A 19,894-nucleotide genomic window follows, 5' to 3' on the forward strand; every position below is an offset into this window, starting at 1 on the left:
GTAAAAATATCAAACAAGTATCTGAAACATATGGCTAACTGTGATTTCATTGCAGGAACTGCTGGTTGTAACAAACTGAAGTATGTCATCAGTTGCAGTGCCATTTTACCAGAAAAGACACAAACACTTTGATCAGTCCTATCGCAACATTCAGACAAGATATGTACTTGAAGAATATGCAGCAAGAAAGTGAGTACCATGTATTTCTCATGTATCGCATACAGATGTTTCTATACTGGATAATCAGTCAGTTCTTAGAATCCAGATACTTGCATTCTCCTCTCCCTTGCTGGTGATTTATTCAGAATGGTACTTTTTTCAATTCCTTCCATAGAGATGCTTCTTGTCTGTCATCTTCCACCAGCATAGCTAGACTATCTAGTTAGGTAGCAACCCATCTACACAGGCTTTTTATCTGAGGTTTCATCCTTTTTACTGCCTCCAAATTGGAAATTCCATTTTTTAAGCTCTGATTGAATCTCACTTTGTCTTAAGTAAAATTGCACTGAAATAAATTGTAAATAATAGAAGCAGGTTTTTTATCCATTCTTCCATACAACATGAGAAGAATATTAATTCTCCCGAAATTGGCTATTCCTAATTATGTTTTTTTTTGTTGTTCAAATTATTTCTTTCTTAAAAAATCAACTAAACAACAAAACAGTTTCAATTCCTCTCATGAAGTCTCTGAGTTTTAGTTTTAAAGCCTGGAACATTGAATCTGGGTTGCTTAGGAATTACTGTCCTCTCTCTTGAGTAATTAAGATGCCTAGCTAACTGTCCAGCTTCTGCAGATTCCCTTATGAAAGAGGGATTTTATGAGGAAGATTATGTGAAGTGTAGAAAGGCAAGAATATTTAGAAATATGCAGTATTATAGGGATTCTGTGTGCACTGATTATTAGACAAGCTGGTTCCCTTGTGGTTCATTTAGCAGTGCTACCACAGCACTTAAAGGATTGAATATGGACTGTAGACTATTTAATAGAATCAAATGAAATAAAGTGTCTAATGACCTCAAGTGATTAATGATGGGCATTAAGCCTCTGAAGGTCGACTGGGAATCAGAACATCCTAGTAGCACTGCAGTTAGTAAGGAATGCAAAGTAGCATCTTTACCAAACTATGCTCGATTACAGAATTTAGCTTGCTTAAAGTAATTTGTTTGATTTTTATGAATGCATTTTTTTCCCAGATATAACAGTTGGGATATAACAGTTTTGGCTTTTTTTTTTTTTTTTTTTTTTTTTTTTAAATATATTTGAAGGGCTGCTTCTAGGCAGGCTGCTCACTATGAATCAATTGGCCTGGGAAAAACAACATGCAGACTCTGTGCCAGGAGGGCACGCAGCTTGGCTCATGAAGCAATGCAAGAATCCAGAAAAAGGTAAAGCTGTGTCCCACCTGACCTGTGTAGTGGCTCTGGTTCCATTCAGTATCTCTTTTTTGCCAGGGCTCTCTTCAAAGTCAGCAAGACTGGAGTCTTCTCTGTCACTGTTCAACACTAATCTATTTTGGCTAGAATACTAAATCACCAAGTATCATTTTCATTCTCATATTTCAACCCAGAGTTGTTCCCCTTAATCCCCAGCATGGTCCTTGCAAATAGCTTTAAACTCAATAAAAATTAGAATCTGCTCAGGATTCAAAACATTTTCAAACAGATCTACTGCACTATTCCTACATTTCTGGTTTGGATCAGTTTGAACATTTTGAATTCTTTCCTTAATACCAAGATGGCTTTTTGTCATGTCTCAATTACAGCCATGGTATGAAGTCTTAGAATAAATGTGCTGGCAGCAATGCTCCAATTAGAGAATTTGACTGTTTCTGCTCTGACATGCTTTACAGTGACTGTAACAAATATATAGACAGTATAAGATACAAGAATTAATTCTGCCTTATCTGTAGAAAATTTTTGAGAATATCATACACATATTTAGGGTTCTTGAACTTTTTTTTGAAAGATACATCCTAGGTGTAGAATGTTCCAGGGGAATAAAACTCATTAGCATAATATAACTTATCTTTTAAAAACCATCTTAAATTTTATTAATATTAAATTATACATGGCAAAACAAGGCTGGTGTTCACAATACACTGAAGTGAAAAAAAACAGATATTTAAAAAAATAGCAGTGAAAACAATATCTTGATCTACTTGTTCACTGAAGATCATGCAAGTCGTCTTCTTTGCTTCACTGCATCTTGGGTTATACTTTAAGAGTCTGTAATTATAGTCGTGTTAGAAATTGCTGATAGCTCCTTGCTTTTGTGCTGTTGTCAAGGCCAAGTAATGTAGGCTGCTTACAGAATCATCATGAATGAAGAGGCGTGAGTTAGCTCCTCATGAAAATGTTGAGGTTTTTATAAGAATTCTGAAAAATCTATGGAGTCAGTTCTTCCTCACAGTTTCCCCAGGTGGCTCACTAACCCTTTTAAAACCAACAAATTTCTCAGGAGAGTCTTTTACTAGCAGTTTCTGTAGCATGTCCTGCTTGCCCCTGTCCAAGGATAACTTTGGTGTATGCAGCAGTTCATCACATCTTTGTGAACTCCTTGGTCTATATCTGTCAGGTGAGGACATTTGATGCAGCCCTTGGATCTAGAAGTGATTCTCAGGTGCTAGAGCCAGGGACACACTAGAAACATGGCACAACTTTTATCATAATATGACGTAGGCATAGAACCTGCCTTCACTACTCTGCCTTATTGCATCCATGGGAAGGAAAGTTTAAGCCAGAGTGAAGCCAATCATGTTATTGATCTTGAATAAGGCTGTGGACTGTCAGGACAGTATGACCATGCCTGCTTCCAAGAAATATGAAGCTATGGCACAACATATATGGGGGGAAAGACAGTGTAAGAATCACAGAATTGTGAGGGTTGGCAGGAACCTCAAGAGATCATCAAATTCAACCCCCCTCCTAAAGTAGGTTACAAAGATAGGTGTCCAGATGGGTCTTGAATATCTCCATACAAAAAGACTCCACAACCTCTCTGGGCAACCTGTTCCAGTGCACCGTCTCCCTTACTGTAAAAAAGTTCTTCTGCATGTTAGTATGAAACTTCCTATGTTCAAGTTTTAGACCATTATTCCTTGCCCTATCACTATGCACCTCCACGAAGAGCCTGGCTTCATCCATTTGCCACCTACTTCCCTTTAGATATTTATAAATATTAATTAGATCCTCTCTCAGTCTTACTGAGGCTGAACAGACCCAGGTTACTCAGCCTTTCCTTGTACTGGAAATCATCTATCATCTTTTTATCATCATCATTTATCATTTTTGTGAGCCTACACAGGGCTCCTTCTAGAAGATCCCTGTCTTTTTTGATCTGGGTAGCCCTGTGCTGGACTCAGTAGACTATATGTGGCCCCACCAGGGCAGAGTAGAGGGGGAGAATCACCTCCCTTGACCTGCTGGCCACACCCTTTTTAATGCACTCCATGACACCATTGACCTTCTTGGCCACAAGGGCACACAGCTGGCTCTTGGCCAACCTGTTGTCCACCAGAACACCCAGGTCCTTCTCCACAGAGCTCCTCTCCAGCAGGTCAGTCCATAACCTGTAGAGATGCATGTGGTTATTCCTTTACAGGTGCAAGTCTCTGCACTTGCTCGCATTAAACCTCATTCAGGTTCCTCTCTGCCCAACTATTCAGTCTATGCCATAGTCATATGCACCTCACAAGCTCACTAGGATAAACTTATAGACTGGTAGACTAATTCCGAAACTAAGTTTTCCATCCTGATGTGGTTTCAAAGCCCTTAGATGCCTAATGTGTGTAACTAATAATCTTAAAGCTTCATATTGATCATTCTTATCTGACATTTTTTCTTGTTCTACAGGACTCATGAACAAAAGACTCATGCTAGTGATGAAAAAAGGATCAAATTTGCCAGTGAGTTGTCATCTTTGGAAAGAGAGATTCACATGGCCAGGCACCATGCTAGGGAACAACTGGATAGACTTGCTATACAAAGAATGGTACAGTACTGAATATTTTTTTTGTCCCTATCCAAGTACAATTGTAAGATATACTAAAAATTAGGTGTATGTTTCAAATATTAGTAATGACTTAACATTTTTTGATATTGTGAATTTGAGATTAATCTTCTAGTCTATTTGAATCTAGTGCTAAATGCTTCCTTTCTTTTCCTACTTCTATTGGTTTCCTTTGTCTAACAGGTAGAAGAAAATATGGCTCTGGAAAGACATGCTTTTGAGGAAAAAATAAGTCGAGCTCCTGAAATCCTAGTGCGCCTGAGATCTCACACTGTCTGGGAGAAGATGTCTGTGCGTCTTTGCTTCACTGTACAAGGATTTCCCTCCCCTGTTGTTCAGTGGTAAGAAATTGGCCTTATCCAGGCCTCTAAAAATGTTGTTTAGCTTTTCCCATTGGGAATTTATGGCGTTAGTGATAAACGTCACACACATAATGGCTATTTAAAAACACTTGGTAATCCTCATGTATGGGCTTTATCCTGGTGCTTGACACTGCAGTGGGAAGAGTGGGTGGAAAGCTTCCTGAATGGCCATGCGCAGTGCGAAGAGCAGCAAAATTGAGCATTTCAGAACGCAGATTGTGGAAAGCATTCCAGTCTTTTTGGCCATTCATTTCCCTGAAGATGAAGTAGAAAATGGCACAATATGCAAAGTTCACAAACTAGGCCCAGGTTAACTTGTACATCACTATTGTTGTCATAGGCAATTGCCACAGACTGAGTGTTTGCTTTGTGTCAGCCCCTCTTGAGGTGGACATTAATGTAAAGACCCTGAAGCTGCCCTCCTGTCTAGATACGTTCTATCTGATATATGGCAGAGCTACAGACTGAACTGTGAATATCTTACCCAATTGCTATTTCCCTTTTGTGAGCTGAAGTGCTCTACTCTGATCAAAGTTTGCTTCCCATCTTGTGTCAGGGCTAGTGGACTGGAAAGTTCAAGTAACATCCTGTCTTTCTCTACTGCCATCTCTTCTAGTCTGGGTACATTCCTTTCCACTATCTACTGCAGCAATGGTCCTCCTTCACCTTTGTGGCCTGAATTGTATTTATTCACATAATATTGGAAAATACAGTTAGAGAAAATGTATAGAGTTCTCAGATTATAAAAAATGGTTCCTGAATGTAAAAAACAGCCAAATCATTGCAATGAATAGAAGCTGCTATTAATTAATTCATTTTTTCTTGATTGTCAGGTACAAAAATGAGGAACTGATTACGCCAGCAAGTGATCCAGCAAAGTACACTGTTGAAAACAAATATGGAGTACATGTATTGCATATAAACAGGTACAGTAGATTCTTATACTCTATTCAAATTCATCACATTTCTCTCAAATTTAGGCTAGACGTGGTTCACTAAATAGCTGGATACTATGTCATGAAAATGAGTTGAAAATGAAAAAGTAGATATTTCTATTATTTAGCTTTGACAGTCTATAAAACGTAAAGCAGATGTAAGTGGCTGAACGAAGTAGTTATTTTTTTTGTTATAATTTTGTTTTCTTGGCAATCAAAGTAGAAAAATGAGTATTTTATGTTCTTTTCATGACAAAGCTCTTTAAGTTACCTAGAAATTCTACTGGCCATGGCAAAGATACACAATTATAGGTTTTTGTTTTATTATATGGCGGGTTCTATTTCCTTTTGATCTCCATTTATTTGTTCTCTGAGAACTAAGGAAGTGTTAACTTAGAAAGAAAAATCTAATTTATTGTGTTTTTCAAAATGATGTTAATCTTGAAATATAGAAAATGCCTGTATAGAACATCTTCCTAAAACTAACACTCATACCAGGCTGTCCTAAACAGCTGAAATGTTGCCTGTTGCCTATGACTCAGTACAAATTCTTTTTATAAAATATAAAATGCCAGAGTAAAATGAGGATATAACAGCAGTATTCAAAAAAGAAAATGAATATCTAGAGAAGAGGCACGAAAAAGACCTTTGCTTTTAAACTTCTCCAGATATGATTATCAGCTGTGGTCAAACAGCTGGAATATTTGTAGCTAGTCCTTATCTAATCAAACGTTTCATCTTCTACTCTGTCTACCTGTCAGCAGTGGAAGAGACCCTGAACTTGTGAGAAAGCGGAGCAGAGAAAATAACTGCATAATTCTTTCTATTTTTGGGAAGGAATGCTTGTCTTTGTTTCTGAAATGAAGTCCAACTGGACTTTTCAACTTTCTGTAGCTCAGGACAGGAGAAACATATCCCTGTATAGAAGTTCTCAGCCATAACCACTCTGTTATTGCTTCTTAAGAGATTTCTAAAGGAGTAGTAGTACTTGTAAGTACCTATAAGATACTCACAGCCTTCAACCCCAGGACATGAGTAATTTCCTGGCTGCTCTCTGTATCTATGAGATGTCTCATCACAGCTAGTTCTATCTCACCAGCATTACTTTTGGAGGTGAGGTTAAAAGAGAAAAACAGGTTGCTATATTGCAACCCTCTCCCTTGCAGCAGATGAAAATGAAAAATGCTCTCCTCTGTCTGGATCTGTGTGGCAATGAGTGATAGATAAAATATGGGTAACTTAATGCAAGTAGATGATTGTACTTGTGTTTATCTTGCTTAGCGTTAATAAGCTGCTGCTTGGTGAGTCCCGACATTCAATATGTAGCACAGTTTTCTTTTCTGACTTTTAGAGTGTAAATTGCTTTTTGAGGAAGCGAGAATCAGTGAGGATAGTGCTTTTAGAGCATCTGTAGCCATCACATCAGAGGTATCTTATAATCCCCTGGTACCTTTTTGTCTTCCGTTACTGGTTATCAGTCATGTAGACAACATTCACAGCCACCTTTGGGATTGTTCAGATAGAGTTGTACTTATTCAGACATACCTTAGAGTCATTCACTGGCAAACACTTAAGAGTCCACCCCCCCTCATCATCATCCACTGTTTACCAGGCACAGATCTGTGTGTATTCATATGTGGTCACTCATGCTCAGTTAAGCTGCCCTCTTCAACTACTGTTGCTCTATTCCTTTTCTGTTCAGAAAATTTTTAATTACTGGTCTATTTGATTTCAAAACTGGACCATTAATTTCTTAGTGCTTGCCAGTAGTTGGAAAATCAACCTGTGGGAAATGAAAGAATGTTTTGATAGTTTTTCTATTGCTTTTATTATATGTACTAGTATTTGACAAATTATATGTATTTGGTTAAAATATGTATTACTAAAGTTTTAAGTAAAAACGTTTATCAGTTCACTTTGGATCTTCCATAAATATCTGTATGCATGCATATTTGTAGCACTATTTTTTTCCTAGAAGTAGAACAGTTTGGATTTTCCACCTATCCACTGCTGTGCTCTTCTCAGCTGTTCATACCAAAGTGCTGAGCTGCATATCATCTGATCCACAGCCACTCAGAACTGCCTTGGAATTTCTTGGCTACCTTTTTAGTGCTTCAGGGAAGCTCAGGGAGTGAACTTTTCCTTCTGATGCAAGTGTGATATTTATTCCTATGAGTATTCCTTGATCCCAGTGGAAAAATTCTTGAGGCGCCAGAACCAGGACGTCACCTTGTCAACTTAAAACAGTAACTGGACACAATTTCATCCCTCGTATTTGCTGTCTTCGAGGGCCCATGTCTATAGAAGATCATTTCCATTTCTCAGTCTCCTATTTTCATGATGCTTTGTGCTCAGTTTACCACATTTTCTACATTCATTAAGCACTATAATTACCATATAGTTCCCCTCTCTTGCTCATTATAACCTTTCTCAATTCAGAGTCTGAGCTCAAGATTTCCCTTATGCAGTAAAGAAGGGGGATATGGAGCTTTCATGATAAGTTTTGAACTTCTCACAGTTATAGGGCTTGTTTAATATTTATTTCTTTATTCCATTTAATTTAACTACAGATAGTCAGATGATACAATAAAATATTTCTCTATCAGAGGTAGAAAAGATTAGTACACTCTGTTTCTCTATTGCATGGCTGAAAATATTTTACATGTTAGTGTCTATCTCAGTACTTTAAATTTTGGATTAAATTAAAACGTTTTGGATTTCTTAGTTGATGCTATTTGTCTAGCCACAGGTTTTTGTTCTATTCTCTAATGCTTTTCTTTTTTTTTATTTCTTATGATGCATGGACTAGTTCTTTCACTGATATGAAAGTCAAATTGCTTCTCCAATGAATCACTCGGCTTTACACAACCATGAAGGGCTATACTATGTATTCTGATATGGTGACTGGAGTATAGAGCGGACAGTAGCATGCTCCCAGTATTCTAAAAGCCCTGCAATGAGCAGGCAGATGAACTGATGAGAAATGATAAGCAGAGAAAGAAGTTTGATTTTCCAGAGCAATGTCAGTGTGGTGCAGTTGCACGCTGCCACTTTTACAATCTCAAAATTTGGCAGTGTTTTATATTTCATTAAGGCTATCTCCCTTTCCTGTTCCAGTTCACTGCTTAAAAATGCTTCTAATTGCAGCAAGAAAGAGTTTGTGGTTCCATCAGTGAAAATGCGTGGCAAAGCCAGTAGAGTGCAGTGTAATACCTACTGCCAGAAGGCAGAACTAGTCCCTAATCGAGCACTCAGCTCCTAAGCATCGTCAGCATTGCTTTAAAAAAAGAAAAAAAAAAAGCTTAAAAATTGAATGAACCTTCTTTTCTAACTATTCTCATTTAATAAATGACACTGTGCAGTCAGTACAGTGCTATTTTAGTTTGATTAGGAACAAAAGGCTTGGAATAATTTAAGCTGGAACTTCAGAATGAGGCCTGCCCTTCCTCCTGCTGTGGGTGGAAGCAGGACAGAGTGCAGGCACTGCAGCAAAGGTACTTGTCCAGCTCAGGAGGCAGAGCCTTGGAGCTGCATACAGTTGATTGTGTGGTGATAGGCTGCAGGTCCTGGCGCCTTGCAGGTATGCGCTGCCAGTGTATGTATAGGCAGCAGGTATGGTGTGCTTCAGTTCTTTTTTTCATCGCAGAAATACAAACAATATCCCCCAAATGAAATTATCTGTAATTTTCTGGCCTGTCAGTCACTTTCCTCTACAAGCTGCAATAGCTGGGAGCCAATGAGATGGGCATGAGACAGTGTCAACCTCAAAACAGAGGTTCTCTATTCAGTAAGAACAAAACCTAACCAATTGAAAAGAATCTATCAGGTTCAGTCTGCCTAGAGAATCAGAATATGAGATGGTGATCCTGCAGAGTGTTTCCACATTTTGGTATCATATAGATGTAATGCTGAATATTTTGTCATTTAAATTCAAGGAGGCAACTTTAATTCTTGAAATGTGCTATGTTATGCTTCCTGCTCTTGACATGCACTAAGTTGTGTTCTAATTCATGCAAAAATGTTATCTTAGTCTCAATCCCTATGTTTAAATGAATATATGCATTTTAAACAGAAGTATCTGCCTGGGGAATATTCCCTTCACAACCACAAGAGCTGCAGAAACTTGTGTGGATTGAGGGCAATTTAATTTTCACAAAAGTTATTAGTACCTTGAAACATGTGTGAGGTGCCCTCACACCTCATATTTTCTAAATGTACTCTAAGCATATTTTAACTGACCTTTGTAAAGGTTAGATAATACATTCTCCATCATGATGCAAGGAAAACTGGTGTACAGTTTAGGAATGGTCTTGACTCAGGGCACTTTATGGTGTACCTAGGAAATCTATTTTTTATATTCACAGAAAAGGAAGTAGTTTCCAAGGTAATCCTCAATCTGAATATTATCTGGCACCAAAGGAGAATTAGGACTTGATGTACCTTGCCATCCTGTTCGACTTGTGTCGACTTGCGTGTATTAAGCCAATGCACTGTGTAGTGCTAACCTACTAACCCCATATACCTCCAACATCAAATTTAAAGGCAGGCCATTGAGTGTGAGGCTATCTAAGATGGTTTGATTTATCCCCTGGTGAGTTCAGTTAGAGGTTATGGGAGAGTACTATAAAATGGTTTCAAAGCAGTGACCTCCAGAAAATGGATAGAATTAGTAGAATCTCTTAAAATGCCTGGACTGGGGAATTATTATCAGTATGTTCATAATAACAACAAGAATCTTGTTCCTCATCATAAAAGAAAATGTACTGTAAAAAATAAGCGTGCTCCATCCTTTTATAAAATTAGTTCTCACACCATCACTAATCTAAACAATTCTGTCAGATAGGTCCTTTAATACATCAAGCTGGTTGGGCCACAGAAACAATCCTTTTGTGACTCTTCTGTCTGTTCTGGAGACTTCTATGGTTATATTCTCTTTCCTCTACCTTGGAGACCCAAAATACATAGAGGCATTTTGCTGTGCCTTATGAGACTGCAAAATTATGGGGAAAGGACTGAGAGTAGCACAGCTATATACCTATCAAAAAGTTAATCAGATATTTGATTCATGCTGTTTCCTCATTTTCTGATTTTTTTGATGCTTTGAGTGGTCAAGCAGAATGTGGCCTCACATTTGTTCTCTATTTTCTTAATTATTTCTATGCCAATTTGTGGTTAATAAATTATGTTTCAGTTCCTGAATCCTGAGTGATTCTTATAGAAATTAATTACTATTGAATGTTTTATCTGCTATTCTGCTGGAAAATGAAGCCAACAGTGAAAGCAGATGCTGGCTATTTTAAACTGATAGTTGAATTAACCTCATTGTGTTGAAGAGCAGCTAAGTAGTATTTGAGAGAGGCCTGAAGTAGTGCTTTGTTTGTGAAAGGGAGCAGCCTGGTACAGCAGTGATGAGGCAGCCATCCATCACTCCATTATGGTGTCAGTGCTGAGAGCTGCCTGAACTGTGTGCAGCTGGGGATGGATCAGCACCAGCCCTGCAGCATGTCTCCTGGAGAAGCCTGGAGGCGAAGGCTGGTGAAGTTGCAGTACACTTCTATAGGTCTCTAGACGGGTTGGCCTGGACAGTGGCCTGGAGAACAGGAAGTCTTTATGGGGCATGTATCAAGGGCTGAGGTCTGCAGGGTATGCTATGGCACTACCTGCCACTGGTGACTAGGAATTGCTGTCCTTCTATAACGAACTAAATGCATCCTCTTCTACAGTGCTCCCCTGGTGTCCAGTGGATGACAGCCACGCAGCTAATCCTCTTATCCTTCAGGACAGAGCAGCTACAACCAGGATGCTTCCTGGGAAAAGCCCCTTGCTGTCTTCTGAGCTGTGCCTAGCAGTCCTTTGGGAGCTGTTACATGCTATTACATGCCAAGGGCTGTTCAAGCAGGGTGATCTCTGTATATTACATGTCTTACTGTATGTACTGCATACTACGTACTACATATATTTCCTTTAGAACAGGTGTAGTGCAGAGTGACCTGTACACCTTAGATTTCTACCACAGTCAATTATCTAATGCCCCTTGAATAAACTTCTTGAGATGCTTCGTTTGTTGTTGGCTTGTTTCATTATAGCAAGGCACCGTACTGAGCTGAGAACAGTGTGTAAGTTATGTATATTTCAACAAAGAGACATTGAAGCATGATTTAGGAAAAAAAACCTGCACTAAAGTTTTAACTCACTTTTGACATAACACAAATATTAATACAGTGAAACTGGGATACTAAAAAAAAAATATTAGTGTTAATAAGAAGTTAACGTCACTAACTCCAAGAGATTTCAGCTAAGTCCAGAATCATTTTAGCTTTATGTAGATTGGTGAATGGGTATTGATATTTTTAAAATAATTTCAGAAATCTCTGAAATATTGAGTAACATTTAGCCTATTATTTCAATTCTTCTCTAGTGCTTTTCAGACTTACTTTTTCCTGCCTAGACTGCAGTAGAGTGATAATGGGTTTCATACTCTAACTCCAGGCTTTCTGGATAAGTGGGTTAATCTTAAGAGTCACTCCTCTGTCTTTGATAATTAAATGTATGATTGACTTGGTAGCATGCCATGTTTTGTGAATTGTGTGCTGAAGATTTGCCTCTAGGAGGAGCAGTTACTCCTGCTCGTTTAAAGAGTTAAACCACAATTTTATAGAGCTTTCATCAAGTTTTTTTTTTTAGGCATCACAGAACAGAAAGTATCATTTTTTACTGACACTGCCAAGAATATATATAAGAGCTGAAAAAAAGGAGTCTGATGTGCCTGTCTCAAGTACTACATGGCCCCAGATTGGCATTCTCTTATACAATTTACTTCAAACACTTTTATGCATTCCTTCTTCTTTCACACCTGGGATATAAGAATTCTTAGAAGACAAGTACAGGCACAATTTCATCCCTCTAATCTGGCAGTTGCCAAGAATATACAAATTCATTAATTCTTCTTAGAGGAAACTAAATGCACAAGTGTAGAACATTATGTATCGTCACTGGAAATTACTGAAGGATCTCCATCAAATGCATTGGAATACACAGAAGCAGAATTTAATTATACATATTTCAGACAGTGCTCTGATTAACCGATGGCTAATCATAATAGAAATTCCAAGAAATAGGAAAAAAATTGACAATTTTCTTTGACATGAACATATTTTTAAAGGAAAAAAGCTCAAGAAAAGATATCAACTTTAGCCAAATTAAAATCTTTATTTATTAAAAACCAATATATGAGAATATTTCATATTAAAGTATTTAGTATGTTTCTGAAAATAAAGCAGATGTAAATCCTGAAATATCTTTTTGAACTGAAATGTTCATTCTGAAATGATTATGACTGTTTACAAGGGTGAATAGTGATAGGATAAGGGGGAATGGTTTTAAACTGAGACAGGGGAGGTTTAGGTTAGATATTAGGAGGAAGTTTTTCACACAGAGGGTGGTGATGCTCTGGAACAGGTTGCCCAAGGAGGTTGTGGATGCCCCATCTCTGGAGGCATTTGAGGCCAGGCTGGATGTGGCTCTGGGCAGCCTGGTCTGGTGGTTGGTGACCTTGCACATAGCAGGGGGCTGGAACTCGATGATCATTGTGGTCCTTTTCAACTCAGACCATTCTATGATTCCATGAAATATTAAAATGAAATATTCCAACTTTTTCAAAATTGTTTCTTCTTGCAGACTAATATTCTTTTTCGAGGAAATTTCATTCTATCTAAATCTGTATTTTAACAAAAAGGAGTCTAAAATATTTTTAATGCTCCTAGTCAGTGATGTTTATGCTTATTAGACACAGATAAATTTACTTCAACTATAAATTAAAGTAATTGCACAAAAAAATGCATGTGCAAATAAAGAATTAGTTTTCTTTCCTTTGTTTCAATTTTATGTCATACCCACTGAAGTAGTATTTCTTGTGGTTTATCACATCTTTAATAGAAAAAGGTTTGGACTTGTATCTTAATTGGTTATATATCTGTTAGCGTAAATTCTCCTTCATGGGAGGACGTAGTAGGTGAGACATTCCATCACTGGGCACTATTTGCCATGAAGTAATTATTTTTTTGAATTTTGTTTTCTTTTAAATTCTCCTTACATAATAGATAAATTTTGTCACTAACAAAATAAACCAAAATCTTTATGCCACAATTTAAGTTGGATTCCTTTTTTTTTTTTGTTTTTGTTTTGTTTTGTTTCGTTTGCATTTCCTAGGAGGTATGAGAGGCATAAAAAGCCAGTATGTACTTTCTAGGAATCACTGTAGAGCAATGTACTTCTGCAAGCATCACATCCTTTTATTCCATGTATCTTCCCTAAAGTATGTGGCAGAAAGGCAAGACAGATTAAGAGCATAGTTGCATAGCGAAAAAGAATAGCCGCACTGGTATATACCAGCTCTCTTATTTTGATCATTCTCTAAAGGTCATCTCCAGTTTGCTCAAGTCATTGCAACCTGCACATTAATCCATGATAAAATCATAGAAAAACATAGAACCAGCTTTTTGATTGTCTTTCATCAACTTATACTGTTTAGTGTGAGTGAAGAGCTTTGTTCAGTGTTTGCACAGCTTGTTTTGTAATATTGATCATTAAGAGCATTTGTATTTGCACCGAGTCATTTATTTCCCTATTTTCCATTCTCAGAGCTGATTTCGATGATTCTGCTACCTATTCAGCTGTTGCAACAAATATCCACGGGCAGGCATCAACTAATTGTGCTGTGGTTGTGAGAAGTAAGTACTAATTTATGGTTAAAATAAGAAATAATTATCATGTTCATGCTGTTGAATCTTTATTGTGTGTTTCACAGGGTACAGAGAGAGTGAAGAGCCTCACCCAGCTGGGATAATGCCCTTCCACTGTAAGCAATTTATAAAATTTTTGCTTAAGTAGTTTGTATACCCTTATCATTATTAAGAGCCATAATAATGTTTTACATATGAGGAAATTAAATATAACTTGTTTTTTTCTGATACCAATATGAGCTGTCCAGATGCTTTTCTTTCTCATTTGCATCTTTTGATCAGAATACATTATACTAGAGAGTTCCATTTTCTATTCAGATTAGACAGTAATCTGCTTGTGCCAACTACAGTTTACTTAAGAATGTTTTCATTTTTTCATGCATAGTGCCACTGTCGCATGATGTTTGCTTCACACATTTTGATGTCCAATTTCTGGAGAAATTTGGAGTCACCTTTGCAACTGAAGGTGAAACACTGACCCTTAAGTGTTCTGTGTTGGTCACCCCAGAGCTGAAAAGACTACGGCCTCGTGCTGAGTGGTATAGAGATGGTAAGTCGGTACACTGTATAGAAGCTGAGTGGAAAATGCTGGAGAAGACTCTGATCAGTTTAGAACATGAAATTCGCAAGTTTAATTTCAGAATTAAGCAAATAAGCTTTTCTAGTATGAATTTATGGACTTAATCTCTCTTTAGTGACTTGGTGTACCTATTCTTGAGCACACACAGCAAAGGAGGTAACCTCATATTATCTAATAAGATAATGGTTAAAATGTTTACTGACTAAATGGAAATCTAAAGTCACTTCCTCACATGAGTGCCCCATATTGTTTCAGTTTTCATCCACCATGACTTAATCTATGGAACAACAAGACTGTTTGCCCTTTCAACAAGCCCTTTCAGATTAATACTTAATAATGCCTACATAATTCACTCTTGGTATGTAATGGATATGTAGATAGATCACACTATCAAGTGTATCAAGTGTGTATCAAGTTATATCAAGTGGCAGAACTTGTTCCCGAATACAGCAGGAATTCATGAACTATGAATCTTTGCTGCGTGCTACAATTTCCTCTGTTGAATCGCTTGAAATCTGGAGGCAAGGCATTAACATAAATGATGAGATGGTTAATAATTTGTAGAACATTATGTGCTTTCAATGCTGTGATTTTTTTAGGACAATATTTAATTCTACTATTTTATGAAGACAATCTTTATTTTTCCTATGATTTTTGAGTTTATATTAATCAAGTAATAACAGTTGAATCCCTGATAAGGTTTTTTCTAATAATTATACATGTTTATTCAGTATTAATAATCTTCACATGAGTGAAGCTTATTGAGGTTGTCTACTAAACTCCTAGGGGTGTATAAGTCAACTGAATCAAATCCTCTAATGTGGCTTGGGATTCAACAAACATGAATATGACGTCTACAATTCATGGTCCACCTAGAAGAATTTTAGATACTGCAGAAACTAAATCAAGATAATACTTCTGAAATGTCTATCCAATCTTAATAAGAGATGAGCTGGTAACTAGAGCTTTCTGATATTGATCTCTTGTGTAATATAAGCATTATAAAGTGATATGCAACAGCATTCTGCAGTTATTTATACTGTAAAACAGAATATAAAGTTAAATTCAAAGGAAAAAAATCACAGAGTGCACAACTGAGCTGATAGTACAGCAGATGAAAATGCCTGATGAAGATAAACTTCAATTATATAATTTCCTCTCTATACAAGAATTTTCAGAAGAATAATGTTTTAGGAAAAATCTCTCATACTGAAAACAGCAAGTGAAGGTTGACTTACACTGACTCCGAGGTAAACTCTTGATAAGTCTTGGTAGTGATGGAACTGGAGCATAACAGAAGTGATGGAACTGGAGCATAACATATCAGTGTACTAAAGATTTGATCACGACTGTGAGGCTTTGGTATTGTAATATCATTGTGATCACAGGTGCATAAATACCTTCCCTAGTAAAACCAGAGAATATGTTTGTGGCCTCTGAAATTTACTCTTCTTCTTGGCTTCTTTTGTCAACCATCCAGGCTGCATTAAAAAGAGACCTCTTGCTTTCTTAAAGGATTTAGTGTGTCTTTGGCCTTTTGTGAAAGAAAGTTTTTCTGCTCTTACCAAACACAACTACTTCCATAATTTCTGGTGTAAGGTGCACATGAACAGTGGGAATGGATGATTGTGGCCTTAACAGGCAGTACAGGCTTGTTTGCAGTTTATATCAGTTAATTCTGGAGTGTCTGCCATTCCTCTCAGCTTGAAATGTATATAAGTGACCTTTTATTCAGAGGTGCTCATGGCTCAACTTCATTTCTTTCTTTAGGATTTTCCCCAGAACCCAGACACTAGTTAAAGATTCTAAGTGGAGATGTTTTCTGATTTCATTTAAAGTACTTCATGTCTCTCTGCATGAAGTGTCAGTTCCATTGTGACATGACAGAAAGGGGACAGGCAGATTTTCTAGGCAAGGATCTCATGATTAAGGATTCCATGGGAATAAATGTGACTAAATTTACTTTATACTCTTCTCTCTAGAAAGCTGTATGCTTAGATGATCACATAATTTACTGTTTTAGTAGCATGTTTTATTATCTGAATGTGTTATTTTTTATACCATCCATGTAGTTCAGCTGGTAGCTGGAAAAATGAATTCCTTTGCAATCATCTGCACCAACATGCATTTAAGCAATAGAATAATAAACATTTATAGATATTCATTTCCTTTACATATAATTATGCTGAATTGATTAGAATAAATTAATATGCAATAGGTCCTAGGGATTTAGAAATAAAAAATAATCCAAGCAATTATTTAAAAAGTTAAGGTGAAGAAAGTCCCTTGGCTAGCATAAAATATCCTGCTCGTTCTTTTTCTCAGGTTTCAGTAGGCAATCAGATTAATTTTCATTAATCATGGGTCACCATCTCTCACCTATGAGGAATTCAAATATAATTTCATTCACTGCTGAACAGACATGCCTTGAGGAATTAAATTCAGTGTATGCTTATAGCAACCCAGATTAAACAGAAATCTCATTTTTAAACTTGGAGAAAGAAATTGAGTAATCTGACATTTGACCTGAACAGGTTACAAAACCTATTAATAATGAAACAAAGTTCCACCCTACATTTATTACAGAGTATGGCAGGTTTTTATATAATTTTCTTCAAAATGTTGGTGATATTTTTCTCTGTCAGCATATTCAAAATAACAGTGATGAAAGTTCAGAAGTTTGCACTGTATAGTATAGTCTGAGACCTCATATTCTCAAATTCATTGAAGAAATATGCTTAGGGAGTCGCAAGTTACTTCCTGTAGAGTTTTCATGGCATCAAAGCACTGTCCCTCTGAATAAAGTTAGTATAAAGCTGGTATACTTTTGCCTCTCATTAGCACAGGGTTACACTAGGGCATTTGTGCTGCCCAATGTGCTAACATGGGTCTTCTGTTCCAGATGTTCTGATAAAGGACTCCAAGTGGACAAAGCTGTATTTTGGAGAAGGCCAGGCAGCTCTGTCTTTCACTCATCTGAACAAAGATGATGAAGGTTTATACACCCTGCGAATGGTTACAAAAGGTGGAGTGAATGAATACAGTGCATTCCTGTTTGTCAGAGGTAAGGTTTTCACCCCTTTCTTGGGAGAAATTTAAAATAGTAGTAGAAAGAGCAGTTTCATTAAAAAACCCTATGCAATAAATGATGCAGAAAGAAAGGTGGCATGGTGGTATTTAACAGTAATTTGATTTATATACTAGTTTGTACTAGACACAATACACTTGCTCTACATGAGTGAGAGCTTCAAGAAGTGCGTGATTCTTCTTGGAGAACGAGATACATCATTCTTGTAAAAAAACAGCTTATATCTTTCTTTAATTTCTCTTTTCCCAATAGGAAATGAATGTCTTTGCATGCTAACAGTCTGCGCTGTAGTTGTTTTATCTACATTACCAAGTGGGAACAAGCCTTGTTGGGCACACTCAAATTCTGGATGAGAAAGATATATTCCCACTGACATACCAGGCACACTCAGCTTAATAAGCACAAAAAGAAGCAAAGTGAGAAATTAGCTCATTGTAGAAATACAGTTTTCACAAGAGACATAGCTAAAAGAAAGATGAATGTGTTAAAATGGAATAAAGGTCAGAATTTGCCCTTGCATTTGCATACACAACTCTCAATGAAGGGAGAATGAGCTCCCATACGTACAGCTGTACAAAACTAAGTCTTTCCTTTTAATTTTTTTTTTATTGAAATGAAAATAACTGGCTGGTTAGTGCTTTCGTTCTCTTAAATACATTTGACCACATGCTCAGTCATTGCAAACTGGTGCAGCCACACTGAAGCTGTTGGAGCTGCAGTAATTTTAAATCCATAGAGATCTGGGCTGGTCTTGAAAAAATACTTGCAGAAGTGTCTTCCAGCCAATTTGTGTGGAGTGGAGAGGCATGAATGTTTTTCTGAGTGGCTGAGGTCCATCTTTCTTGTGAGACTAGCCCATAGGCTTCATCAGCTTTTCAATATATGTTTAACAAGCTACCCTGATCTCTCTGGAAACAATATGCAAAAGATTTCTAGTTCCAATTGATTTCTAAAAAAGAAACTACCCAAGTGAAAAAAATGTTCACTAATTTATAGTAATTTTCCTAGAAATTATTCTCATGGTGGTGAGTTAATTTTAGGTACCTCAATGGTCCATTTTGCACTTAGTCTGATGCAAATGCATTCACGTGCACAGAATCTTGGCCTTGAGCTATGTACTCCAGAGTCTGTAGTGCCTTTTGTTGGCCTTTGTCTTGCCTATTTTTTTTTTCCCTTTCATGTGTACCAGGACTGCAGCTTGACTGAATTTCAGCCACCTCAAAACTGATTGCTTTTCAATATGGGAAAATTATGTTCTCATTACCTAAGGATCCTCTTCTGAAATACTTCAGATTCAGCTGCAAGAAAAATGCATAAAGCAAATCTATGGGCATTTTTACAGCATGTAGATTGTTATCAAATGACGGTACTTTTGGAACATATCTTGAGAAAATTTGAGAAAACACCAAGATTTTGGTTCAAATTAAACTTGTAACTTTTATTTGGTTATTTCAGAAAACAAACAAACAAACAAAAATCCATGAAAGAATACATTTGGACTCCCTACATGAAGTTTGCATGTTATGGAAACCTTTCTTTGAAAGGAAAAAAATCTGTCAGTAGACTCCATTAGAAGCCTTGGGTCTATAGTAAATATCTCAAAAATGAAGCCGCACAAGGATATCTTAATGAAAGTACATTCATTACCTAGGCTTGTTGGTACTGTAAAATTTTATATGAAAAGCAGCCTTAGAAATGAATCAAGAGTTTGAAAAATTTTAATTCCCTGAGAGATTTATTTTCCTCAGCTATACGTTTGTTACTGAGTACCTTGGTCTGATCAGTAACCCATTTAGCTACAGCTCTCAGTGGGAAAGATCAAAAAACACATTCCAGAACATTTTTATCCATGTGGAGAGACAGATATAGGTCTGATTCATTAGCGCAGTGAATTAGAGTATGACAGAACTCTTTTTTTGGCTCACATTCACATAAAAGACTAGCAGAGCAGCTGAAAATTTTCCTTTTTGCAGTTGTTGTGGATTTCACAACCAAAACGGATTTACTTTTATTTGTGATCCAGATGCTGATGCATTGATCGCGGGAGCACCAGGGGCTCCAATGGATGTTAAATGCCATGATGCTAACAGAGACTATGTTATCGTTACCTGGAAACCACCAAATACAACCACTCAGAACCCAGTCATTGGATATTTTGTTGACAAGTATGTAAGCATTG

At 37.0% G+C, this 19,894-nt stretch overlaps 1 protein-coding gene across 2 annotated transcripts in view; it reads left to right on the plus strand.

Moving 5' to 3' along the window:
* Positions 1 to 19,894, plus strand: part of MYOM2 (myomesin 2) — a 74,849-nt gene that overhangs the window by 7,922 nt on the left and 47,033 nt on the right. For both annotated transcript variants that reach the window (XM_048936948.1, XM_048936949.1), the window contains exons 2-11: positions 56 to 189; positions 1,267 to 1,386; positions 3,853 to 3,991; positions 4,193 to 4,350; positions 5,205 to 5,297; positions 13,947 to 14,035; positions 14,113 to 14,163; positions 14,433 to 14,597; positions 17,530 to 17,691; positions 19,739 to 19,880. In XM_048936948.1, the coding sequence (XP_048792905.1) occupies positions 83 to 189; positions 1,267 to 1,386; positions 3,853 to 3,991; positions 4,193 to 4,350; positions 5,205 to 5,297; positions 13,947 to 14,035; positions 14,113 to 14,163; positions 14,433 to 14,597; positions 17,530 to 17,691; positions 19,739 to 19,880 (1,226 nt within the window). In that variant the 5' untranslated portion in view covers positions 56 to 82. The remainder of the gene's footprint in view (positions 1 to 55; positions 190 to 1,266; positions 1,387 to 3,852; positions 3,992 to 4,192; positions 4,351 to 5,204; positions 5,298 to 13,946; positions 14,036 to 14,112; positions 14,164 to 14,432; positions 14,598 to 17,529; positions 17,692 to 19,738; positions 19,881 to 19,894) is intronic.

Source organism: Lagopus muta, chromosome 2 (genome assembly GCF_023343835.1).
Source record: "Lagopus muta isolate bLagMut1 chromosome 2, bLagMut1 primary, whole genome shotgun sequence".
Taxonomy (NCBI): Eukaryota; Metazoa; Chordata; class Aves; order Galliformes; family Phasianidae; genus Lagopus; species Lagopus muta.